The 27,669-nt window shown below is 36.0% G+C and overlaps 1 protein-coding gene and 1 long non-coding RNA gene across 2 annotated transcripts in view; one reads left to right on the top strand and one right to left on the bottom strand.

Moving 5' to 3' along the window:
* Positions 1 to 17,212, bottom strand: part of LOC149803496 (ovoinhibitor-like) — a 68,693-nt gene extending 51,481 nt beyond the window's left edge. Inside the window, exons 1-3 of the mRNA XM_089953223.1 lie at positions 17,060 to 17,212; positions 10,986 to 11,087; positions 2,795 to 3,001 (exon numbers count right to left, since the gene is read on the bottom strand). Coding sequence (XP_089809349.1) covers positions 2,795 to 3,001; positions 10,986 to 11,087; positions 17,060 to 17,087 — 337 coding nt within the window. The 5' untranslated portion in view covers positions 17,088 to 17,212. The remainder of the gene's footprint in view (positions 1 to 2,794; positions 3,002 to 10,985; positions 11,088 to 17,059) is intronic.
* The window catches only part of LOC149803494 (uncharacterized), a 51,297-nt gene continuing 34,924 nt past the window's right edge, over positions 11,297 to 27,669 (top strand). Inside the window, exons 1-2 of the long non-coding RNA XR_016420225.1 lie at positions 11,297 to 11,966; positions 26,253 to 26,346. This is a non-coding gene — a long non-coding RNA (uncharacterized LOC149803494). The remainder of the gene's footprint in view (positions 11,967 to 26,252; positions 26,347 to 27,669) is intronic.

Raw genomic sequence — 27,669 nt, 5'->3', positions numbered from 1 at the left:
TGCCATCCCAAAAGCTCATCTTTTCTTTAATAACTTGAAGATAAGAAAGGAAGTTATGTACATATAATAAACCTTTTGAAGAAAGAAAAAATCATTCCTCTCAATTAAATATTTTGAAAATATGCATAAGTAGTATTCATTTACTAGTTTGATTGCAGTTCAGCAACAAGATGACATTGCACATTATATATATATATATATATATATATATATATATATATATATATATATATATATATATATATATATAGGCGTCGAAATTATTGGTAGTCGTCTAGTCCAAGACTAATACATTTTCTGTCCGACTAGTAATTTACATAATTTCAATAGTTCAGTGGCTAGTTCTCTTGATACCTGTCTAGTTCTCTTGACACCTGTCTGACAGTATGTTGTATGAAGGACTAGTGAAATAGTGAAAGATCAGCAGGACAAGTAAATTTCTCACTCTGCTAGTCCTTATGTCTACAAAGAAATTTGTTTCCAATTCTAAGCATGTATGTTGCTCATTTCAAATGAACGTCATGAATCAAATAATTTGAAATGATGAGACTTTTTAAAATGTATTTTCTGATTTTTATTTCCAAGTGAGCAGAAGTAACATTCTGTTTCAGATGTGTAAACAATTATTTATTTATTTAAAATACAAGCTAAAATAATGATGGCCAGTAGCTGAATAGAAGAGAAAGGAGACACCTGTCAGTGTTCTCAGCCAAGTTCTCATAAATGCCTAAGAAATGAGAACAGGATGAAATGTAAAGTATAGCACTCTACCAACCATGTAATAAATATTTTATGCTACTGCAATATACATGGGTGCATAATCAGTATATGTTATTTTGTATTGTAATTTATATATACCGGCCTGGATTAAGGCCTTTGGGGGCCCTGGGCACAGCCAACGTAGGGGCCCATAGCTATCCTGCCTTGTCCATATATATGGTTACAGTACTATTTACTATACTGCCTGTGAAATCAGACGATACTATACAGGGCCCCTTGAGCCTCGGGGGCCCTGCCTGTGAAATCAGATGATAATATACGAGGCCCCTTGAGCCTCGGGGGCCCTGCCTGTGAAATCAGATAATATACGGGGCCCCTTGAGCCTCGGAGGCCCTGGCCATGTTGTCCATTTTGTAATATGGATAATCCTGTCCTCTCTGTGTGTGTGTGTGTGTGTGTGTGTGTGTGTGTGTATGATGTATAATGATTTGTGTGTACGCATGACAAGTAAAAGGAAGTATGCTGTTGAAATAAATTTTGTTTGAAACATTATTTCCTTCTGTAATGCAAATAAAAATAAATATGCTCTACATTAGTAGTATTTCCGGTTTGATAGAATTCCCTCTCGCTCTTACCCCATTTATGATTATACAAATATTACATTTGTGGACTTGCCTATATCTTAACACATCTCTCTTCACTCAATAAGGCAAAACAATTATATTCTAAACTCTAAAATTCTTACCTATTCATATCACTCCATGGATATCACAAATACCAAGAAACATTGTACTTATATGTTGACAATAAAGAAACTTTAAATGATTATACCACTAAAAATTTACAAACATCCAGTACTTAAGGCTGGGACATCGAAACCAGGAAACACGAGAGACCTAGTGGTCTAAAACGATTGCCATACTAACCGCCATGTATAGCCTATCGTGTGCTGACAACTTGTGTTAAATCCACAAAAAACGTCCATACCAATAACAATGATATGACTGGCTACCTGATTCATGAACTATAGTCCCTAATACAAACGTGTAACATAATACACCAAGGTGATATTAAATGTTACCTCCCCATCCAGTTAACGAACTTGATATTTATTTTCCTATTGATGATATGTAAATTAAGCAAATTGTCAAAATTGATTTTGAAGAGAGCATTGTTATTGAACTTATTGCTACTGAACTGTTATTGAACTTAAACTGAACTGATACAATAAACAGAAAAAAATAGTAGGTGTAGGTATGTGATACACTGAGTATGTGATATTATAAAATACTGAATACAAATAATATAGAATTCTTATGATTTCTTCCTCTTGGAATTCTTGATTATATTACATACTCCGTGTCTTCAAGATAAAGCTAAGTATTCTTGTAAAAAAAAAAATCACAACACTACTCAGACAATGTATTTGGAGTGCCTGTCAATCAAACACATCACAATAACAGCCAGCTAATCTTATTTTGGTACAAAATATCAGCTACAATCTACTATGCACAATATAATATAGAAATCCTATATTTAAAGCTAGCTTTCAAACACAGGGAACTGAAACAGGGGCATAGTAACTGGACAGTTAGCTGGTAGTCTAAAAGCAATTAATTTTGACATGAATGAAATTCACACTTGCTAATAACAAGTTGATGACAGATTCATGTTACTTTGATGTTGTATTCTGGCGGCAGCTATCGGCCATCTCATTATAATGAAGTTTCATATAAAGAAGTTTGCACCTCATATAAGGAAGAAAGCACAGCATATAATGAAGTTTGCACAGCATATAAAGAAGTTTGCACATCATGTAAGTACAAAAGCACAGCATATAAAAAAGTTTGCACAGCATATAAGTACAAAAGCACAGCATATAATGAAGTTTGCACGTCATATAAGTACAAAAGCACAGCATATAAAGAAGTTTGCACATCATATAAGTACAAAAGCACAGCATATAATAAATATTCTCATCTTAAGACAGCTCTGGCGTTCCATAGTTTATTCCAACCTTTTCGATTGATGTTTTACTTAAAGAACAGATAATCCATATTATTATTGTACCTACCGTAGGTCTTTCCGTCGCTTCCACAAGTTAGAGTCCTGTCGCCTTCTTCATCACATATTTCATCACATTGTCTTGAATTGGTCACGTAGTATGGGTTTGCGTTGACAGAACCACTCGTGAGATTGCAAGATCCTGCGTGGCTTAGGCTCAACCTTTGACCATGTAATCTGGCATAGCAAGCAGCAATTTCAAAGCTACAACTGTTAACTGGAACAAGAATTAGTTAAAAGTATGCTTGTTTTCCTAACAATTTGGATACTTATTATCTCTCATTAGAAAAATACAGTAAACCAGCAGTCTATTCGGGTACAGAGATACTTGAAATTCCATACAAAATAAAACAGAAGTTGGTTTGATTAATTAACAGATTGTTAATTGTTAGTTAGGTAATAGGTAGTTTGATGGCTAATTTAGTATATAGGGAATTATGTATACTTTTTTTTAAGAAAGAGACTTGTTCTACGTTGATGTGTACTTTTAATTCGTATCAGTATTTTATCATTTTAATACACATCATGTATATCTTCTACTCCACGTCACGAGCAAAGGTAGTTCAGTCAGAATGTACTCTGTCTTTGTATTTAAATGAGCTTCACTTATGTGTGTTTGTTCTGTAATTATTTTCCCCTGAGATGCCTGTGAGTAAATGACTGTAACACAGTTTCGATGGCAGGTGCTACTTGTGCATCTTGAAGGCATTTTTAATCTTCGTTGCTGTAGCATCTTTACGAAGTCACACACACACACACACACACACACACACACACGTGTGTGTGTGTGTGTGATCCAGCAAGAATAAACAAAACTAAGTATATGTGTTGTTCCCAATGTGTGGAAAGAGCGAGTTTTACACAGCGTAGGAATATGTCGAGGCCGATATTAAAAGTTTCCAAATGAACATAACAAATCTAGTCCGCATGTTAGAAAAAGACCGAATCTTCGTTTTCTTAAAATGATATGCTTAAATTATCACCTTTGATGCATCAATAGCTTCTTGTATTAAGAAAAACATAACAATATTAGAGTTTGAAAGAAATGTAAATTATTGATCTTTCTGTATAAAGCTGAATGTGTTTAATTACTGTCATTCTGTGAAATTTGCCCTGGATGGAAGTAGAGTGTATTCAAAGTAGTGTATCAGAAAAGGCATCATTTACTGATCCGAAACCATTATTCCATTTGAGACGTGAGGAAAAATACCTATGACTGCACTTTAAATCCACTCATATGTCCCACACAACATTTTTAAAATTAAAAGCCAAACAGTAAATCACAATATCTGCCATTCAGACAGACTAATGGCACAACTGCATGGTATAGATCTGCAATTAGCCCCGGTTACATACTGTATATAGGGATTTTTCAAAGGGTTGTACAATATCGTTCATATATCACCGAATGCCTTATGAGTTTTTTTAGTATACATTTAAAATTTTTAAAAGAATGTCTGAATAAAAAGGGGATATGTAATAAATACAAAACTACATAAGTGTTTTGTTCCGAGTCAGGGGAAAGAACTCGGTTGATGTGGCGCAAGAACATGACTGATCTTACTTGCATTCGATACGGATGTTCTGTCTGTGATTCCATAAACAGACAACTTCTACGGCTCAAAATACGCAGTAATAGTCCGTTTATATAATGTCGGGAAAGGTTTAAAGATATAAGCTTTTAACTTATATTTAAACAAATGTCAACACGATTGTAGTTTTAAGAAATGTGAGTCATCGGGTTAAAATGATCGTTTTTGCCGTTGGGGACAATGGGATAGTACCGTACGTAGCATCTGGAATTTATCGGTATTTCATGGTATCTACCGCCGAGAAATCAGAGTTAGTTGAAATGACAACACTATCTTGTATCAAAAGTTTACAAAATGCAGACAACGCGCGAAGGACTAAAGGAATCATATCACGACTTGACGCATGGTTAGAAATGCCCCCACCTTCGAATAAAACTTTATGTTTAATTCTCACGAGACATTTCACAATGTAAATCCTCTAAACTACAAAACTTACTCAAAATCCATTTCCGCTTCACAGATTCAAAAGTATGGTCTGCGGAATTTTATATTATTTAAGGAACAAGTTTAAGTGGCAGGACCTCGAATCTGTGTGTTTGTATAACTGAGGAATCGAATTTGTTTAGTAAATATGATGATAAAGCGGACAAACATTTGTAAGATTAAGGTAGACGTATCAGACAGCAGCATTTTTATTATGATGCAAATTTAGAAGAATTACATCTTCTTACAAAGTTGCTGAGACTTTTTCATCACTGGAGTACATGCAGGGAAGTGCATGTTTGTTTACATTTTAAATGTTTGCGAATGTTCCAGTAGAAAATAAAGAGAAGAAAACATAATAATATTGTTCAGAATTTTCTAATTAAAACATATCCAGTTAAATATTAAAAATGTAGTCCCTTTGTTAGAAAGAGACTGAATCTTCGATTTCGTAAAAAATGTATTCTTAAATTATCACTTTAAGTTCATTGCTTCAATAATTTCTTGTATTAAATGAAACTTCAAAAAAAAAGAAAGTTTGAAAGTACTGCAAATTAAGGAGCTTTTTGTATAAAACTTAATGTATTTATTTACTAACATTCTGTGAAATTTGCCCTGAAATTTACTTGGGAGTAGAATGTGTGTATTCAAAGTAGGTGTCAGAAAAAGCATCATTTACTGCTCCAAAACCCATGTAAATTTGATAAGGTGGCGCTATACAGTTTCGCATTTTCCATATTAAGATTTTAAAGAAAAAGAATTTCCCCGGCTTTCCTCACTGGTTATACTGGCTATTTAAAAAAGACCTTGTATATCTTAGGTATAATGAAAAGAACCTTTAATTCCCTTTATTTTGATGTGTGATTGATGGGTGTACTATGGGTTATAGAGTATACAGCTTGGCCTTACTTCAAATGTGCACCTTTCAAAAAAGTGCTAGCTCTACTTGGTCATTTTCACTTCCTGAACTTCAGAGGTAAATTGTATAAAAAAGAGCCGATAACTTTCTTTTTACATTTTACATATTTGGTAATTCATTCATTGCACTTTCAGAAGCTGGTATTGTCTAGTCTGGCAAAATTCATTTTCCCTATTGTAATAGCTGCTATGTATAGTGTACTTTAGACTAATTCAGGCTGATTTTTTAACACAAGGAAGCAGTCATTTTAGTTAGCAGTGTGCTTAAACCATGTAAAATTTCCAAAAGTACAATATCCAAAGAAATATCATCCACACTACATTACTGTAGCATATAGGTATGCCAACATTCTCTCCATTGTGCATGTTTTAAGTGCAAACTACTTCACCTTACATACATCACTCTCTCTAAAGTACATATTAATTGGTGAGCGCCCCCATAAGGGAATATAGCTATTATTATTGTATGATTTAATTAAGTTTATATGGCTGAAACATTTAAGTCGCAAGCATCAAAGCAATCCTTTTGAATAATTCTCCTGCCTTTCCCCCCACAGAACAGTATTTATGAGTGTCAGAGTCTCTAACAAGTCCAGCGCCCCCCCCCCCATGATAAAAAGTGAGCTATTTTAAGAATGCACATTACATTTTGTAAACATAGCAACCAATGTTATGTTGAATGACAGGAACATGAAACTAGCCAGAATTATTTCTGAGATGTCAACAATGAATTTTACAATTTGAAAAGGGAGGTAATTCATCAGGTTCATAAAGGTCAAAGGTCAAAGTGTAAAATATTTGCCTATTGTTTAATATGGAAGAAGCGAATTCACTTTCTCATCATTTATTTTTCATTTCATTATAAATAAATGAAAAGAAACATTTTCACCATATATTTTTGTCACTTATTGCAGCAGTTTTAAATTTAAGTTGACTCTATTCCTATATTCTAAGACTTATCATCCACACTACATTACTGTAGCATATAGGTATGCCAACATTCTCTCCATTGTGCATGTTTTAAATGCAAACTACATCACCTTACATACGTCACTCTCTCTAAAGTACATATTAATTGGTGAGCGCCCCCTAAGTAAAATTTGTAAAAAGTAAAAGCTATATCTTTCAGATAACTCCAAATGCCTAATTCATTTTTTTTAAGGATACATTTTTTTTATTGAAAAGAATGTGTCAATTAAAAGGGGATATGTAATAAATACGAAACCACCTAAGTGTTTACTTTGTTTCGAGCGGGGGAAAGAACTTGTTTGATATCTCTGTTTGACCATATCTCTCGGCCTGAAGGCTTCGACATATTCCTACACCATATCAAACTCGTGTTTTTCAGCCACTCGGAACAAAACACACATGTAATTTTGTCTCTCATTTGAACCTTATACATAAATCTCATTCGTCCGCGAGTGGCATCTGTCATTCAACTATCGCATAACAGATTCAAATGGACCGCTGATTAATCTAATCACTAGCTAGATGTGAGTCATGATGTAGTCTCCGTTTGACTGATAATGATTGTGTTGATGGAATGTCTAATCGACCAGGTGACCTAGGTAGTTTAAAATAAATATTATACACTGATTCCCAACTTTCCTAACATTTCCATTATCATCCATCTTTTTAATGGGGGAAATCTTGCATTTACATCTGTTACTGCTATATTAATCCTGGTTTTCCAGTTTTAATTCGAAGTTGTTGTATAAATTGTCAAATATCTTACTAATCAGGCAATGGGGGTGGGGTGGGGTGCCAAAGCACTCCCTATACTGGCTCTATACATGTACCCTGAGACAACTTGGATTGACTCGTATTGCATGCAGTATATTAAACAGTAACATCAGCTGATACCTACAAATATCGTTGACAGATTTGGAGGCATCGTGCGATGGACAGGCGCAATGGATGATTGTCAGAAAGTTATGTTTAATGTCCGATACCGGCTCACTGCCACTGTATATCACATACAGATTCCAAAATTATCAAGACTTGACGTTTCAGTCATTTTTCGTATAACACTAATTAACATGGTGTTAAGTATCAACATCAAATACACTCCTCTGATATGACGTGGAATTATTCGTAGGTGTTGTTATTTGCTCTGGCGATAGGCACTTCCGGATTAAACCATGTGGAGGCAGTCGAAATCCGGGAAGGGGCGGGGGGGGGGGCTCGCAAATTATCTCCTAATACATTTTATCATTATTATTTTGATCCGTTGTCGCGGGGCCCCTAGGCCTGTGCCTACTCTGCCTATTTGGTAATACGGCACTGGCGATAGGTCAGGTGTTGGGATGTACACGTTTTCATACGTGTCTACACAATTCAGGCGGCTGCTATATTTTTTTTTTATCTACTACGTTTCGGCACATTTGTTTCTTTACCAAGATGAATATTAATTAAAACTAATGTTTGCAGGAGCGGTTATATACTTTAAATTCATACTTGTATTTCTTGCGTCAACTACCACGATAGCTCTCCTTTAAAAAAAAGAAAGATTTAAATTGTTTCCTTGTCTTCGTGCTATAGGTCAAATTTAAAAGAACAAAGCCGGTTTTGATGATAATTAGTCCTCGACGAAGGCCTTCGTCTGATTCGTCGCATAAGCTGCCCCCAGGACATGACAGGCATCATACATTTATAGCTCTGTCTACATGAAAGTGGAATCAGCTGTTAAAATGTGATATGGTTTCCCCATGTCATTTCCAGACAAGAGAACAATTCGGCCACTTTACCTGTTTAGACAATTTATAAATTATGCAGGCAAAGTATCCCAAAGGTTTATCTCCTTTTTTAAAATAAATTGTCAGGTTCAAAAACCGGCCACTGTTAAAAATATATTTTCAATTAGTCTTGTTTTTGTGTGTGTTATTGTTGTTTTTTTTTTCTTTCTCGGCGTATAGGTGTACTGAAGTTAAAGCTGCACTGTTATAGGTCACATTTGTTCGTAAAACAAATGGAAACAGAAAAGCAAACAGCAAAATGAGTGGCCAGTATTTGCTAGAAAGGGGCGGGGTGGGGGGAGTAATTTTTTTTTAGATCGGTTTTCTTTATGTGCAAAAATAAATGCAGGGTAGGTTATCTTTTTTTTTAAAGTGTTTGTTTTAGAAAACTCACTGTAGTGTGCTCCTAATGATACGAGGGTTTTGATGGAAAAAATTATAGAACAAATGAAATATCATCTAAATAAACAACACAACGTCATAAAACTTAGCTTGTCTATAATTAAAATTATCCCAATTGGGACGCGACGTCGTTTTAAGTTTTTAACACAACTTGCGTAGTGACGTAATCATTTTTACGTAGACTCGTTGGCAATATTGTAGATGAGCCTGTTTCGAACAGTGAGTGATTATAACAGTTTATTCAAAATTTATATATCTTTTACACTGATACAAGCTGATATGGGTACCGCTTTTTAGACTTAAAGCAACTGCTATTTCTGAAATCAGTAGATGGATACAACGTCTATTGGTTGAAGGAAGACTACTAAAGATGATATGGTTTGTGGTTTTGTGGGTTTAACGCAGTTCCAGTACAAGATGGACTATACATGGCTGCAAGTATGTCTGGTCGAGGAATAGCCTAGGAAGACCCCCGAGCCCCTCAATAAGGACATATCTTACACAAAAAATAGTCGATTATGTTGAAAGATGCTTGAAGAAAGATGTGTGTGTGTTACTGTCTGAGTGATGGGGGACATAAATCGATAAATCATCCCCTTACACCCGTGATGATACTGGTTTTCGGTTAAGGGCTGATATCATCTTTTCATTAAAAGCTGCAAAAATCTGCAGCCATTTTTGGATGCATACATTGGTGTACATTTTGTACACTTACAGATATTTATCGCGGCTCTGGAACTACCGTCAGCTGAAGAGTTCTCTTGGTGTACATTACAATTCCGGAGCAAACCCAATGTTATGTGACTTGTAAATCCACGTGGAATAACACAACTATATGTCCTTTAGCCACTTTGAATTTCGCGCTAGATATGGACGTTACCAGTTACCAGTATGTATCTAAAGTGTACGCATGTTTATTACGGACAAAGTTTAATGAACAGGTGACATCAGACACACATATCGTCCATCAGTATCAACACAGATTTGGGATTGATTTATCTAACTATAGAAGATAATGTTAATATTTCATACGGAAGTGCAAAATAAGTTCTAACCAAGGAATGCATATTGTGTGTGTCCATTGGGTGCTCAGGTTGTTTGATAAAGAATAGATAAGTTTTACTGGTAAAGATCAGTATGGGGTAATACAGGTACAAAACAGAAGACTATAGCTATAAAGTATATTTTCAAACTCGAGAATCTCAATTCAGTATGTGTTCTTCCATCAGTAGTATCAGTGCATTAAAATGAACCCTCTCATCCCTTCATCTATATATTTCTCGATTGCAGCAGTACTAGGGCGTACTCTTTAAAGCCCCTCTAGTCAGAGGCCATCTCAGTATAAACAAAACTTCAGTGGAAACATTGATCGGAAATAAAATTCATTATAGTATTCGCTTACCTCACATTTGTTTGTGACACCCTCCCCCAACCGATCAGCGTCTTGGATAAGCTGATAATTTTGTAAATTTAGCAGTTACGTATTTTTGAACTAATGTAATCAAGACTTCCACCTTTTTCATGTTTTAAAACACAAATAATAAAACTAGACACTTGAAAATTTAAATAAAGCATGCAGGAGACACTTTTCACTAACATGGACCTTTCTAGAAAACATAAAAGGACAGTGGGCAATGTTTTAAAGTTGACAGTGTTAGGGACCCCATGACGACAACTGGGTTTGAAATAATACTTTGATGAAGGAAGTAACTAACATTTTTGTATATTTCATATCCTTGATGCTTTTCTTTTTAAAAAGCGGTGGAGGGTACAAATAAGCGTTTGTTTGGGGGGTGGGTAGGTAGGGGTTAGCGCATATTTGAGCTTGAATCGATGACTCGCACGCTGATTACTAATGGAATATGATAGATAATGAACCTTGCTGAGAGAAACCATTACGAAGCAGAATAGAAATAAGGCGGGTCACTACTAACTTTTTCTTTACACTGTTTGTTATAGAATATTTAGGTCATCCCTCATATTCCAGGTATTAGGTATAAAGACGCTGTGGAAGCGATATCATTTCCATGCCATGTGATTTGTAATTACGCCGCCTTCCCCCGCTAGATACAGACTAGTCCTTAAGTTGAAAATGTACCTTGATCACAAAAGGAAACTATAGGATACATACTGTAGGTATGTCCGTCCGTGCCGCAAACAGGTGCAGGCCTTGATGTACAATCACGGTGGCAAGTCGACAAACTGTTCTGAGACCGGACACAGACAAGTACGGCTTGTAAAACAAGAACATGTCATTTGATATTTTATCTTTATATGTTGTAAATGCTAACGGCCTAAAGTCGATAAAAAGGTGGCCTACTGTTATCACAGTCAGTCTGTCCAAGATTTTTCGCAGGTGAATCACCAAAATTTTTAAATCGTCTTAAAACCAAGCAAGACAGTGATCGCATCTTAGTCATTAATAGTGTCACGCCAAGTTGAATTTGCGCTAAAATAAAAATGACTTGTTTTCCGCCATGTTGATGCCTGGATGAGATCCAAAATGTTTTTGACATACAAATTTCGATAGGAACTTTGTATTTGTATTTGCATATGCGACTATACCGTGTGCCATGTATATCTTACAGACTAGTCCACTGCTCGCGCGAGACTACTACGTAAGAACGTATGCTATCGGATTAAAATCAGATCTCCACTGTTATACATGAAGATCTGACAGCAACCGCTTAGGAGTCATGTTCTAGTAACCTATATTATCACCATAGTCGCTAATTTTATCATACCATCAGATGAAGTCTTATATCTTCGCGTTTGGAGACTGAGCAGTGTGGATGAAGAACATGAATGTGTACCGAACGATTTGACTCACTTTAAGATTTGTGAAAACTGCATTTCCAAAGCCTAATTCAAAGGTCAGCAGAACATGCCCCCTAAGCGGTTGTCGTCATATGTTAAATTAGAACGGTGGAGATCTGATTTTAATTAGATTGGAATGTATGTACTGTATCAACTGTGTTAAAGTGGCACGTGTACTTTCGATATATGCAAACTACACAGCTTAAACCTGCCGAAACTGTTCAGACGGTGCTGCAGAGGAACAATGGAAAAATATTGACAGTAGACAACCTATCTTGACATGAGCCTCATTCAGGTAAATACAGCATTTTATTCTTCTTGGCGAATGCAAATGATATCATAGTGGAGGGACATTTCATAGCTGTTTGTATTGGTTTGTTTGAGTTCATAATATTAGGTACTCGAATATATATACAGTGATATTTATCATTAGGGTAGAGGGGGGCAAAACGCCTCCGTGGGGTAAAACGTCTCCAGGTCCTCCTGACGCCCCTGCGCTAGAAAATGGCCTGGTCTTTATACAGCAAGATTGCCCAGGTTACACAGGCCTTGTGAATGGCGGCCATTGTTGGATGCAGCCGCACGCATGGTTTTTATGCAAGAATATTACTACTTTGGTATCTTCCTGTAAAAATGTTCCATCCATTTGTTTGCAGTATTTTTGACTGAAACTACCAAAAGAAAACAGGGTATATATGTTTTTAAACAACATAATATAGAGATGCATTATGTATAATATTTCATGATTCTCAGCAGTTGTTAATTCCGCCTATTGTTAAATTGTCAGTGCTGTACGATAGGGGCAAAATGCCCCCTACAGGGGGCGTGGTGCCCATAACTGTTTAAATGTTGTACACTTTTTAACTAACCGTTCATATGCCTGAAATTATTCTATACTTTTTTGCGGATGGTGCGAACTTAAGAAGGAAAACTGATCGAGGAAATTATGGGACACTAGCTCTAAAAGCGGCTCTTGAAGCAATTCATTCTGGAATTTCACTGAAAGCTGCTGCCAGGAATTATGGAATTCAACTAAAACTTTGCGTAGACATATATATTTGAAGGTTTCTCAACCTGGAGTGTCAAAACTGGAAAGTAAGACTACTGTTGTCAAGCCTGCTTATGAGTTATTTATAGTTGAGCACATGCAGTCCATGGAAAAGGCATTATTTGGACTTACTACAATTGACGTACGGCGTTTGGCATACAACTTAGCTGTTCATCTGAATTTTAAAAACCACCCATTTCGAGGCAATGCAGCAGATATTGTTTGGCTGAAAGGCTTTATGAAAAGACATACAAATCTAGCCATCAGAGCTCCAGAGGCAACCAGTGTCAGCAGAGCCATGGGCTTTAGCCGGCCACATGTAGTTAATTTTTACCAAGTATATAAGGAATCTCTTGACGCAACACTTGCTGATGGTCTTAGAATATGGAACATGGATGAAACGGGCATTAGAACTATCCACAAGCCAGTAAACATCATTGCATCAAAAGGTGTTAGATCAGTTGGTAAAGTTACAAGCGGTTAACGTGGTCAAACTATTACCGTAATATGTGCCATGAATGTGACCGGTACCTTTGCATCGCCAGCATTTATCTACCCACGTAAATGAATGGTTCCATCACTGATGAATGGCGCACCAGCCGGATCACTTGGCTTGTGTAGCCCAAGTGGGTGGACAGTCATATTTTCTTGCAATGGCTGGAACATTTCACTTCTTTTGTGAAATCCACGAAGGATTAGTAAGGTTATGATCATTTCTGACAATGCAAAAACATTGAATGAACCAAGCAAAACGGTTAAATTTCTGCTAACTGGTAGTTATACAGCCATTGTGGATGGGTCGGGTAATCCAGAGACAGACAAAACAGTATATACTCAGTTACCTGATAATCAACAAACACATCACCTGCCATCACCGTCGAGGAGACAGGTAATCGGAAAATGTTTGACGAAACTATTCTTGCTGGAAGAACGGAATGTGTTACCTTGGGGGTATCTGATAACGAATGCAAAAGTGCCGACGATTCAGCATTTATGAACATATTGCTCTAACTTTCGCCAAAGCCTAGAATGTACAGTCAGCGCACAAGAAAGCGAAAGGCAGAAACATCCATGAACTTGAATTCATTACAATATAAATAGATGCTTATTGAAAAGCAAAGAAAGACGATAACAAATACAAAAGGCAAATGTTATAGGACTGTACAGGCAAGCGGGAGCAAACGGAATGAAACCAAAGTTTCAAAACAGAAATAAATGCAGATGAAAAAGAAGCAGACATGTAGAGAGGACCAAAAGATAGGTAGAACACCATCCAAGACTATGAAGAGAACTTGGATAGAGGACCATGAAAAGGGAAAAAAGGCTTCGGGTCCAAAGTCAGTTGGTAAACGTGATCTTGCCTTGTCAGCAAACACAACATATAATAAAGACAACATTTGTGGAAAGTGCGAATTTGAGTATGGAGGAAGTGATGATCCCTTAATAGAAGATTCCTGGTCGCAGTGCAAGAAATGTTTCAGGTGGTTCCATGAATCGTGTGGCACCACCCACAATATGCAATTTTTCTGTGCTAAGTGTGAGTAATAAAGAATTTTCCAGGAGCATTCACTTTTGGGCTTTGTCTTTTCCTTCATTAGTTATGGAAATTAGATTTGAGCATTGTTTTAGCTGCCTGCTTTTCCGCATTGTTGTGCTAATTTGAATGATGCAACAGTATGTAGTTTTAGCATATTTGGATATATAAAATGTCCATATAGGAATAATCCTTGATTTTACACTTCAGTAGTATCAATGTAGTTTTACAGACTTTTACAGATGTCGAATGCATTGTGGGGCAAAATGCCCCAGAGGGGGCTTATTGCTCCACCATAGGGGCAAAAAGCCCCATTATAAAGTTTTACCATTTACATTTTTCTCGTAAATAGTTTCTTCGTTGTAACCAAACATCATTCCATTATGTTAGACGTAAAGCATACTGTAAATAAATTGTCCAATTGCGAACACAGTCATGTAAATCATGCCATAAATTACTAAAGGTTGTTAAATGGGGCGTTTTGGCCCCCTCTACCCTACATATGCAGCCGCCTACGGTACGAACTGACAAGAAACTGGCATATGCACACTCCTTTTTGTCAAATACATATATTTAGTTGCCAGCTGCCACCAGAGCACTTTCTGAAGTACAGTGAAACGGGCAACTTTTGACGTCAGTCTTATTTTTCAAGTAGGAGGTATGAAAACTAAAGAATTGAAGATTTAATTTTTTTTTTTTAAACAAAAAAGGTTGTTGATATCATGGTTTTATCTGTAAATTCTGTAATCAGCATGTAACGGTGTCATGTTATCAATATTCTACTCTCTAGTTTTCTATTACCCCTTTATGCCTTCATTCATGAAGCACAGACTCGCAACTGTACAGATATACTCTTGAATCGTCGCTACGTCATAATAAGGAATATAAATCTATCAAATAAAATAAAATTGGGTACGAATATTTCTACTATTAGATTCTTGGCGCATCGTATTCTTTCGTTATTTTGTAAACGAATTTTCTAATTTGATGTAATAATCTGAAATCGTTGATTTTATAGATAAAGCATGGAAATGCAAGGAAACATCTTCGCCAAGGTTCCGATATGTTAACCTATCTTCACCTTGGCGATCGATCAGATATTTCAGTGCTTTTTTTTTTCTAGCGAAATCTATTGCATTTCGTAAGTTGTCTCCCTTAGTATGTGATGCCAATTAACCAATAGTGCGTAACAGCGGTTCGTTGTACATCGGCCGAAAATGGTGGAAGCAATTGACCTCAAAAGGATACTCGGTAAATTTAAAATAGAAAGTATGTCTACGTACCAGAGTGAAGCCATTACAGGTTTTATTTGAGCAAACATGGACCGGCAGTGGAAAATTGGTTATTTATGAGTCCATTCCAGTTTTGTGCTCCCCTTGTATCGATCATGTAGGAACAGTGCTGAGATTGGAACAACTTGATTTTGATTGGATGCGATGGTTTTGCCGCCGCATCCAATGAAATATATAGACCCGAAGTATTGAAATATCTGATCGATCCGCAAAAGTGTAGGTAGGTTAACAACATCGGAACAATGGCTAGCTACGACGGCAAGGAAGGCGATTCGAGAAAAACTTTATGACCTTGATTCGCCAACTAAAATGAAATTATGGACATTGAAAAATGATTATATTATCCTACCATCCTTAAAATTGGTAAAAGTAAAAAATGTATCAAAGCGAGATAGAAAATAACGAACATTCTTTATATGTTACTGCATTTGTATGGGAAAATATGAACGAGTTTTGGGATGGAATACTGCACGATCTTGGGAGTGCAGTATATCTTTCCGACAAAACGAGTTCATATTTTCCCATACAAATGCAGAAACCTTTTTATTATATGCTCATTTTTTAATTCTACCTAAGGTTTAATTATATAAACAAAATACACTACAAGAAACAACGTAAATGAATGAATGCCGTATTCCAAACTACACAAGCGCAGATTTGTCATTACACAATGACATCATTATTAATGCGCGCATAACTAAACCCAGATAAATTTGAACTTAGTCGCGCGCTCGACATAACTTTCGAAAGAAAATGGCGTGTCTAGTTAAAATTGAAATTTGCAGTCATATTGTGAATGAGCGCATTGCAACAACGTTTCCATTTGATCTGGAATGCATATATTTTGGTATTTTGTTTCGATTCGACGAAAGTTTGTGATTTTGGACTAAATTCATCTGTGCAAATTATACATGAAATACATCGGATTGAAGTGGCGCGGGAGAATCGTGTTTACGTCTGCAGACGTGTTTCTGTTTCTGTCATTGAATGTTTGAAATCATAATGTGGGGAAAATATGAAGTCCTTCAATTGCAATTATCAAAAACACGCTTTGGAATTTAATGCTTATTTAATTTTGAGTGCAGTAAGGAGGGTGCAATTGCACTTATCATCGAAATTACAGCACAATTTCGAAATGTGTAATCCAGATTGAAAATAAATAATATTCCTATCGATTTCATGCAGGTATATCTCGGTGAAAGGTCGTTCAAGTTTGCTGGGCCGGCTAGTAAGCGGCTACCCCATGCCGACACCAAATGGTGTTGGCGAATTCCAACTTTTCGATAGGGAATGGACTCTGACCCTACACCACAACATAAATATCCAAATATCAAAAACATAGGGTGGCAAGGGTCAAAGGAAACTCGGACTAGTTACAGTCTTCATTTCAGTTACTACACAATAATATCCTAAACACATTTAAATTATGCTATACATGAAATCTTAAGACAAAAAAAAATATTTTTCATTCGTATATTCGTATTTTACAAGCCATACAAAAGAAAATACTTTACCAGAAATGAAATAAACGAGACGAATCATGTTTGCCAGTATTCGCTCAATAAATGGATTTCAAACAGATAACTCGAGACAGTTTAAGGTTTGGCCTAGACTGCGTGACCAAGATAAACTCCAAAGTTCTCACGGATCGGCACGTTTATCAGATGCCCTTAAAGGAGATTTACGTGATGTCGTCTTTCCAAAAAATATTATTCTGGATAGTGCCCAGATTTTGAGATTGACATCCAGGTTTGGGATATGTCTACCTAGCCCAACATACATCTGGATTGTAACCTGCACTTGAGATTAATAGCCAAGGATTGGGATATGTCTACCTAGCCCAACATACATCATATGTCAGTTGTAATAGGGGCCACCCTGGCGACAACGGAAAACCCAGTCAAAAAGGTCGTGGGCCACTCTGGCGACAAGGGGAATTTAACATGGGGAATTTAATGGGCCACTCTAGCGACAATGGAAATCCCAGTCACAAAGGTCGTGAGCCACTTTGGCGACAAGGGGAATTTAACATGGGAAATGTAACATGGCGTGAATGGGGCATTGAACATAGCGAAAGGGATTGGGCCACTTTAGCGTCAATGGAAATCCCAGTCAAAAACGTCGTGGACCACTTTGGCATCAAGGGGAATTTTACATGGGGAAATGTAACATGGAGTGAATTGGGAATTGAACATAGCGACAAGGGATTGGGCCACTTTAGCGTCAGTGGGACCTTAATGTTAAAAATAGGTGTATCAGAATTTGCGTAATGATAATTGAACATGGGAATGGCACCTAGAGGTCAATGGAAATTGAACATTGGTAACATCATGGGTTTATAGGGTCAAAACTATTTATAGGGTGAAATGTGCTTGTAATGACAAAGGTTGATAGGGACAAACATAGACACACAGAAACAAACAAATACACATCCAAACATACAGAAAATAGAGACTCCAATAAGAAAACTCTATTTTATGAGTACAAAACATTTATTCAATTATATACATGGACTCTGGCCTGTGCTTTGATCTAAACACAATCCATTTAATACATAAACATTTGGACATGGAACACACCTATTCACGTTATTTATTTCTTGGTTCTAGTAAACTGCTTTTAAAAATTAAGTTTATGCCTTCAAAAAATAAACTCACTTTATATACAACGTATATGCATTTCATAAAAGAATGACACTTTTCATACTACAATTAATATCCATTTTTAAGGAAAAAAGCTAAAACAAAACATGTAACAAATAATCAAATAGGACAAAGTTCATGATTCTATCTATATCCGTCACACAGGTTGTTTAAAATCTTGCCAGCTACCACTTGTGTCCCAGCGTAGATGTTTCTCTTCACGTACTCACTTTCATTCGTAGATCTGCTGTTATGTCCATTGTGCTAGGTAAACTCATCGATAAGCAGATCAAGTGCAGTCATCATCTTCTTCCCATGGAGGTACAACGTATGCCGTATGAATGGTCACTTTGCCATCGGTGATGTCTAAATTCAGTGGGCGATTCATTCCATGTTGCTGGGCCCTGGTATGCAAAAGAACGCTGTCCATATGACTTTGTTTTCATAGTGGGAATAATGAGTATACGATTGTCAGAAGAGGAGCATAATTATCTTGCTGGTGTGTACACATGGGTGAGGTCGGATAGGTATGTTGGACTAGAGTTCGACAATGAAACGTAGCACAGAGAACAAATTTTGTGTTTGATTCCGGATCGAATGGATGGATAGCCAGTGTAGGGTACAGAGGAACAGCGGGGAGGCGTGCTCTGATCGTGGTACTCTAAGTATGATCCGAGCTGCTGTGTTTTGAACTTTTTGAAGTATATGGAGCAGATATTGAGATGAACCAGACATAATTGAGTTACAATAGTCCAGTCTTGAAAGTTCTAATCAACACATAAGTGTTTTAGTGGCATCAACTGAAAGATATTTGCGAATTGAGCTGACGCGTCTCAGCGCAAGTTATGCAGCCTTGCATATGTTCACGACGTGTTGGTGCAATGCGAGAGTACTGTCCAGAGTAACACCTAGGTTTCCTACTGATTGTGTGAATTTAATGTTGGTGTTGCTGATATTTATTCCTTGATGTAAAGGATGTGAATGAGAAAGTCTTTGTTGTGATCAGAATGGCCTGTTTTATCATCATTCATCTGCAGCTTGTTACATGTCATCCATGATTTCACATCAGAAATGCACCTCTCTACACCTTGGATGATAGCATCAACTTCAGTTGGGTGGCTAGATTTGTATATTTGGGTGTCATCAGCGTACAATTGGTGAGACATTGGATGATGATCTATGACACTTGAGATCGAATGAGTGTATAGAATGAAGAGAACAGGTCCAAGAACAGACCCCTGTGGAACACCACAACATAGATCAACTGGGCTGGAGTGTTTTCCATTTGTGGACACAATTTGTGTCCTGTTGACCAAGTAGGACTTGAACCACAGTAAGGCTGTATCATGAATGCCAAATACATGCTGTAGACGGTGAAGTAATATATCATGGTCTATTGTGTCAAATGCTGCATACAAATCAAGGAGGGTGGGGACTGTAATCTTTCCGCTATCCAATGCAGATTGAATGTCATTAACTGCTTTTAGAAGAGTAGTTTCAGTACTGTGGCAAGGACGATATGCAGATTGTACATCGCTAAAAAGACTGTCTGAATTTAGATGAGATACAAGCTGAGATAGAACAAGCTTTTCTACGATTTTTATATGAATGGGAGATTAGAAACTGGGCAGTAGTGCTTTAAATCGTTATGGTCTAGTGTTGGTTTCTTCAGCAGAGGCTTTACAATGGCAGTTTTGTAAAATGATGGCGATTCCCTGGAAGAGAGAGAGGTATTAATAACATCAGTTAGTGAAGGCACTAAAGCAGCATTGATGTTGGAAATGGATCAAGTTCACATGACTTTGCTGCACTCTTCATCAGGATTGTATGTACGAAATCCATAGAGACAGGTTCAAATGCTGCTAATGGTAGCCGCTCAAATTATGTATCCCAACTGTATGGTGACGATGAGTCAATCGAAATTGTGGTGTCAAGCTTATCTCTAATGGTTTGTACATATAGAAGGTCCTTGGGAATGCGACCTGGGTCCATTCTTCTGACATGTCAGAGCCAGCGAAGACACCTCTCGCTGAGAATTGAGAACATGCTATTCATGTTGGTGTGTTCCAGAACCTCTGTGCTGGGTACTTTGTCCTGCCACTGGATGTGGACAATGCGCCACAGGCATCTCAGGTGGAAGCTGTCTCGCACAGGTGGTCCATGTCTCGCTGCTGTAGAGAAGTGTGCTGAGCATGCAGTTTGGTCTTCTCAGTGAGGTTGGGGTTCTTCCAGACCCTTTGGTTCAGTCTGGCCTTCACTGCTGCTGCCTTGGCAATCCTGCCGTTTACCTCAGTCTGGCCTTCACTGCTGCTGCCTTGGGAATCCTGCTGTTTACCTCAGAATCAATGGAGAGTGAGCTGGAGATGGAGATGATGGACCCGAGGTATGTGAAGTTCTCACAAAGTCCAAGTTGTACCCATCAATGGTTAGGACCAGTGAATTCAATATCACCTATCAAAATAATGAGCAATGCCTGATTTGTACGATATTCTTGAGTAAAGCCTCTGAAAAACTGATTGCATTTGCCCACCCACCCCACACAAAAATATCAAGTACTAATCATAGAGATCACATCCACACTCTTGAAGTCTTTTAAATATTTTAAACTGCATTGTGTAAAAACATGAAACAAGGATAATACAAATACAAGATATGGCAGATTAGAATGAATACTTGTTTTATTGTCACAGGTTCTCTAATTAGGAGAGATTAGCAGCTTGCCTGTTGTGTTGGAAGTTGAGTGTCCACCCACGAGAAACATTCTGATATGGCTGCTTTATTTATCTACCATATATTCTCGCTTACAAGTTGAATCCAACTGTAAACTACACAGACCCAGATCTGCCATCATATAATGCGCTGGCAGATCTGGGTCTGTTCAGTTTGTGAGGAGTAATCAGTTGATCAAAAAACAGATACCCTGGTCTGCAGGTCCATTATGTTATGGCAGATCAGCATCTGTGATGTGTGCAGTTTGACTCTACTTATAAGTGAGTATATACAGTATATAATTAAAATATCAAACCCTTATTCACGAGTAAAATTTGCACCTCACAACTGTATTTAACTTCCAGGATTAGCTATTAAAAAATTTCCACAAATAAAGCAATATGTCACTTTGTAAATTATGAGCAAGTTTTCCTTCAGATCTCATTTTGATTGCACATTATGTATTTGCAATTTTCATATTTGTCTCTTTCCTTGTACATTCATTTATTTGTTTGTTGATTCATTCATTGAATCTTGTGCTTTCTCCCAGTTTGTTCCCATTACTTTTTTTTAAAACTTCATTTGTACATTCCTTTTAAAAAATGACTGGTGGAATCACAAATGTAACTTTTATGACTGGTGGAATCACAAATATAATTATTTTGATCATTATTTAAAATAATCCAGAAAATATAACATGTCAGTGAAACCTTGCTGCACGTGATAATTAAAAAATTAGTATTTCTTTGCTGAAAATAGAACAGAAAAATATGAAAAATATTCCCAGGGAATTAGAGAATCTTAAACTGTCTTTTTAAAAAGTAATTTTGCACAAATGTCTCTCTCCGTATCCACAATAAACAAAGTTTATTTTGACAAACCATGTCATATTTATCTTTACAAGTTTGTATTTCATTTTTTTTTTCTCTTTCTCTGAAAGTATTATTTTACAAATGATGATTTCTAGCAATGAACAATCCATTTATGAGAATATAAGTATGAACTTTAAAAACGCCACAAAACAGCTTCAGAAATTCATTAATTTTGTGGGGTTTTTTTTTAAGAGGGATCTAATACAGTCATTGTTTTCTGTGAAGAATAATATTCTGGTGCAATTTAAGGTCACTTGACTGATGAAAGTGTTTCTCCAATCCTTCTTGACAAGGATGCTCTACATAAAATAATGACTTTGTGAAAATTGCATATTTTTCCATCTTGCCTGGTTGACACTGAATTACACTGACCTCCATATCAACAACAACAGATCTCATTTAAAGATCGTCTTTTGGCACAAGTTATGTCTCTATGTGTGGCATGCCAGAATTAAATGAAACTCCAGATTCAGTCAAGCATCAAGTACTGTGTAAAATGCCTTTTTATAAGCTCTACTGTTTAATGAATCACACCATCTCATTAAACAATAAAATATTGACAACCCAAGAAACTTGGATCATATTGGCTGTACATACATTGATCTCTGTCTTTAAAGGTTATGTTTTTAGTAATGGCAATCATTTTTAATTGTGGATAAGCATCATTCATATAGATGTATATTGTTTTCTGTCCCCGTTTTTTAATGAAAAAGTATATATTGTTACATTTCTTGATTCTTTGTCTAATTGTATTATTCAAGATACAAATTAAACTCACCTACATTATAAAGTTTAATTTTATGCTGACAAATAACCCTCAAACATGAGCCGGTGTTGGAAACTGCAGAATAAATGCTGCAATTGGCAACTTCATAAAACAATATATATATATATATATATATATATATATATATATATATATATATATATGAGAGCAGTCTTGCTCGATGAAGAAATTTCAGCAAACTGCATTTTCTATGACCAAACTTGTTTTCACAAAACTTTCTCACTTACCCACATTTGCCGAGCCAGAGAATCTAACTCATGTGGATAGAGATGAGATAACAGTGATCAGTAAAGGCATGCATTTTAAACAACCTGGAGCCATTTACAGGAATTATGTATAAGCTAATTCATTTTCTACAGAACTAAGAAAATAAAATTTAAAATTTAGGGAAATAATAACAAAGGTCAGCTTATAAAACGAGTGTTGAAAAGAACTACTCATTAACTTTAATCTAGAAAGTATAAGCTAACATATCTGTTGAACCTAAACTTTGGTACAGTATCCAGCAGCCACATGGTAAAACCATGTTAGCATTTCAGAAGGGCACTTTTTCTTGTTTACTGTAGTAACCTTTTGAAACATGCATGTAAACAGTAATAACGATGTTTTTGTTTTCTTGTGTTTTTTTTAAAAGGCACTTCTAGCATATTATTGGCTATACTGAACCCACTTAATCCACCCAAACTAGCCTCTGTATTTCCTTGGGAAGACATATGGTTCACATTTTCCCCATCATGATATAGTCAATAATGTGTTAAAGGTTTTCATAAAAACAAACCACCTCATTTTTATTACAACACCAATCTGTTACCTGGCATGAATACCCTGTATCAAACAGTAATTTGAACATTCAGCATGCCATAATATTTATGTGCAGGTGCATGAATAAAATTCATGTAACACCGTTTGGATAAAATATGTACCTTTAATAAATATCGGTATTTCAGCTTTCCGACAATCATGGAAAAGAAACTATACATGTTACACAAGATAATCATAAGTGAATTTCATGCCCATCTAATCAATGAAGCTGGTTTATTTTAATGTCCACTGAATGACTATGACTGTGGGTCTCTCAGCAATAAAACAAAGGTGAAATGTATTATTTAACACCTCATTTTGCAAAGGTTTTAAGTTCAAAGTTGTAATCAGGCTGTAGAAAGTAAAGACGGACATAAGTTCTAAAGCTTCGTCAACAAAAGAACATTTTTAATAACTTCAACACCATGAAAAAGGTGTTTTATTTATTGGTAATGTTATACACTCTGCACATTAAAATGGAGGTTTAGACTTGTTTAGTTATGGTCTTACCTTCTTCCTAGAAACCAATACTACTTGCACATGAAAGATAACAGGTAGATCTCTAATGCACGATATTTATCTCCCAATTGATAAAGATTATTTATTTCACTTCAGAAGTACAAAATTTACGGATTTTTTTCAAACTGATTCATGACTGAGTATGGCAAGTATATCAACCTGGATAACACTACATATACTGGGATACTAGTACTTCTTTATTTTATCAATCAGACTTCTAATGCTCAAAACAACAAACTCCGATAGTATATGTTGATGAAATCATCATAATGGAAATTTAGCAGGCTAATAGAGTAGTCAAAATTTAAAAGCTGCTGAAGTTCTATTAATCTAACTTCATTTTAATCAAAACTATAATAAATGTAAGGTTTCTGATTTTCAGCTAGAGTTCGAATTTGTTTAAAACATTAAAAGCAAACAGGGCCTGGAATTTAAATGTGCAAAACCTACAATCATCTTTTAGCAAGGTAATTTCTAGTATGTCCAGTTCAAAGACTACAAAACTGAATTACAGTTTACTGATCAGTCTTATCATATTAATCTGACACAAATCCATTCAACTACTGTTGATGCATTCCTCCAACCATAAGAAATAAGCAGTTGTACGAAAAATTCATTTCAAGGTTATATCTGAAACTAAATCATGGTTGAGTCATATAGTGTATATTATTTTCTTTTAGATTAATTTGTGCAACATTCAACTATTACACTAAATTAAGCTTTTTGAGATATAAATTATATTATAAATTAACGTAACCTCTACCCTAAGTTGGATTTTACTATCGTTCTTATGCTCTGACATTATGGTGATGGGTAACCTCAACAAAACACAATAAAAATCCTTGAAATTATTAAATAAAAATGTAACAGAAATGATTTACACATGTACATGAGAGGAGAAGCTGAACTATATACTGCAGGTGAACCCGAGTCGAAGATTGAAAAACAGGAAGCACAGACTTGGCAGTTCAATTACGTATCGGTGACTTTATGTATGCTGCAGTTTACGTATTTCGGGGAGTTGGAGAGCTGCTGTATAAAAAAAATATTTAAGGTAAAGTCATCGTCTCCTTTTTTGATCTTCTGGTGCAAGCACCTTTATAAGGGTAAAAATGATTTTCAGTGCACAAAGATCTTCATTACAAAAAAACATTCCTTCATGAACAGTTAAGTGCAACTTATGAAATCAATAAACAGGATTTTTTCATGATACCCAATTTAAACCTAGACAGGTATAGATAACTTTTGGACAAGGAAGATGATCTAAATCTACACAAATCACCCTCATTTTTTATTGTTTCAAGGCTTAGGTTATTTGTTAATGTGTGCAGGTTGCCAAAAAATAAAGGAAAACTATTGCAAAAGAGCATCTTTCATTTATGGAAAAAGAGGACAAACACCAATATATTTGGTGATCAGTTGATTTCAGAAGGCTTCATAATCATTCCAATCAGCCATCAGTACTAAACAAAGTTCCAAATGCATGCATTTTTTGAAGTTATCGGTGACTATCTTAATTTTACAATGGAATTTGATACAGTTGCATGTTGACTTGTAAGTTTGATTTGTTCATCATATGTTGTTCTGGTTTATCTCTGGCCATTTTTTTAACAAGCTGGAACCTTGTTTCATGGAACTTATGCCAGAAAAATAATTAAAATAATGTAATTTTAAAATTAGTTAATAGGTCATATATAGACAGTATAATTGATAAATATGTGGAAAAGATGATAAATTTGCACATCTTTGATATTTTCATAACAAAGTTTCCATGGCAACCAGCATGTGAAGTCAAGACTTATTTCAGAAATTAAATCACTTCATAATTATAATATACATCATAAAAAGAAATTTGGAGAGAGACAAAAAAAATGGCCCTTATTCAATATATTCCTTTGAAGGCCCTCATGCTACAATGCTCTATGCCAAATCTGATTGAAATCTGTCCTGCATTTTTGGATGGGGAGCTGTTTGCAAAGTTATGAAAAGTAAATATTGACAGACGAGAGTCAGTCCAGACAAAGAATCATACCATAAACTCACCTAGCATAATGGCCAGATGAGCTGAAAGCAAAACTACATCTGAAGTATTGTAATGGTGAGAAAATCTGAATTAGCTGCCGAGGTATTATTAACAAATCAGTAATTAGTTCTTTATTGTCCTCAGTTCTCAAGTTTGTAATGAACTTAAAATTCCTGAATTGGCAGTCAAAGATTTTCTCAGTGATGTGCAGATTTTCCACTATTACTTGCAATGATGTCATGGCTTCATTTCAATGCTAATGTTTTTTCACAAAAAATTCCTCTCCTTTTTTTAAATAAAGGAATCTTATTCTGATGTGCAAAAAGCAGTGATGGAATACACATTGTTTTGCAGGTACAGAACAAGGCACACATGTACATGATGGGCTGAAACCTCTTGGAGTCATTCTTTAACAATTTTTCAGAGACTGGTTATCTTGAAGCTAAAGGTAATTTACACCAAAAAGCAAACAATTTCATTAGATAAAATGTTTATTGAGATTTATTCCCAACACAATCATAAACAAGTATTCAGTCATTAAAAGTGCCACTAAACCCACTCCACTGTCTCGAAATCTAGGCAGGATGGCATCCACTTCATTTTTTAGAGGTCCCTCAGTAACTCGAGCTCTTGCTAATAGTGTGGTCTATGTTTTTGGACCCTACTGCATGTGAGTTGTCAGGAATGGGATATATTAAGATAATATGTGATTTTATGCAATAAACTGCTTTGATATGAACTAATAAAAGAAAAGTAAAATCACTATGGCTCAAACCCTTTAGCCATGAATATCCAGAATCACTTAGCTGTGGCGTAACTGTGGCAGAATCTCTATATTTCAGGCATTCCCGATGACAAGAACAGCTATCCACTGAAATCTCAAATTCAGTAATTCCTGTCCAATGAACTGATGATCACTATAGGATTTAGCCCAACCATGATCCCCTGGTTATGATGATCACTACGGATTTACTCTGGGCCCCGAGTGGCCGAATGGTCTAAAGTGCTTGCCATTCTGGATCTCTGCCATCTCACCTCTGTCTGCGTGTGTTAGTCTCAGGCTCAGCTAACGTGGCACATGAGAAAGCTTGTCAGTAGCTTCTCATGGGTCGGTGGTTCTTCCAGGGTTTTTCCTTCACCAGTTATACTGGCCGCCATGTATAGCCTATCCTGTGCTGAAAAATGGCATTAAACCCTACAACAGATTTACTCCATCCTCAATCCCCCTGGTTATGATGATCACTATAGGATTTAGTTCACCAGCCTCAATCCTCCTTGTTGTCAGACCATAAATCTGTACAAGCTGTAGGCAACATCTTGCTCAAATTGAGTGCTCACCTTTGAAGCAGCATTAACAATGTAACTTAGTTAATTGAAAGAATAACAAAAGACTGTGTGTCTCTTAGTGAAAACCTATTCCAGTTTCAATGAAAGCTGAGAAGCCAGCTTTAATTGAAGCTGACAAGAACCACACAAATTAAATTTAACTATTGTGGAATAATTTAGAAGTTATTAATCTAATCTTTCAGTCTATCCATTCATCAAGCCAGGTTTCTGTTAGTCTTTGTTTAAAAATGGATCATCAACAATCCATCATATTTACTACTTTATGGTAACTACAGCATGAAATATTGAAAAAGTAATTGCTGCAATCCCTGATTCATAAAATGCATTATGTTAATAAAAACTAGTTAAGAATTCTATACTTTAATCTTTTACAATGTCAGAAACCCAAAATAACAATAGAATACCTGCATTTTGCTTGACATAT

Source organism: Sinohyriopsis cumingii, chromosome 3 (genome assembly GCF_028554795.1).
Source record: "Sinohyriopsis cumingii isolate HCF-2022 chromosome 3, ASM2855479v2, whole genome shotgun sequence".
In the NCBI taxonomy this organism is placed as follows: domain Eukaryota; kingdom Metazoa; phylum Mollusca; class Bivalvia; order Unionida; family Unionidae; genus Sinohyriopsis; species Sinohyriopsis cumingii.
The sequence above is the reverse complement of the archived record's forward strand: the minus strand, read 5'-3'. Positions and strand labels throughout refer to the sequence as shown.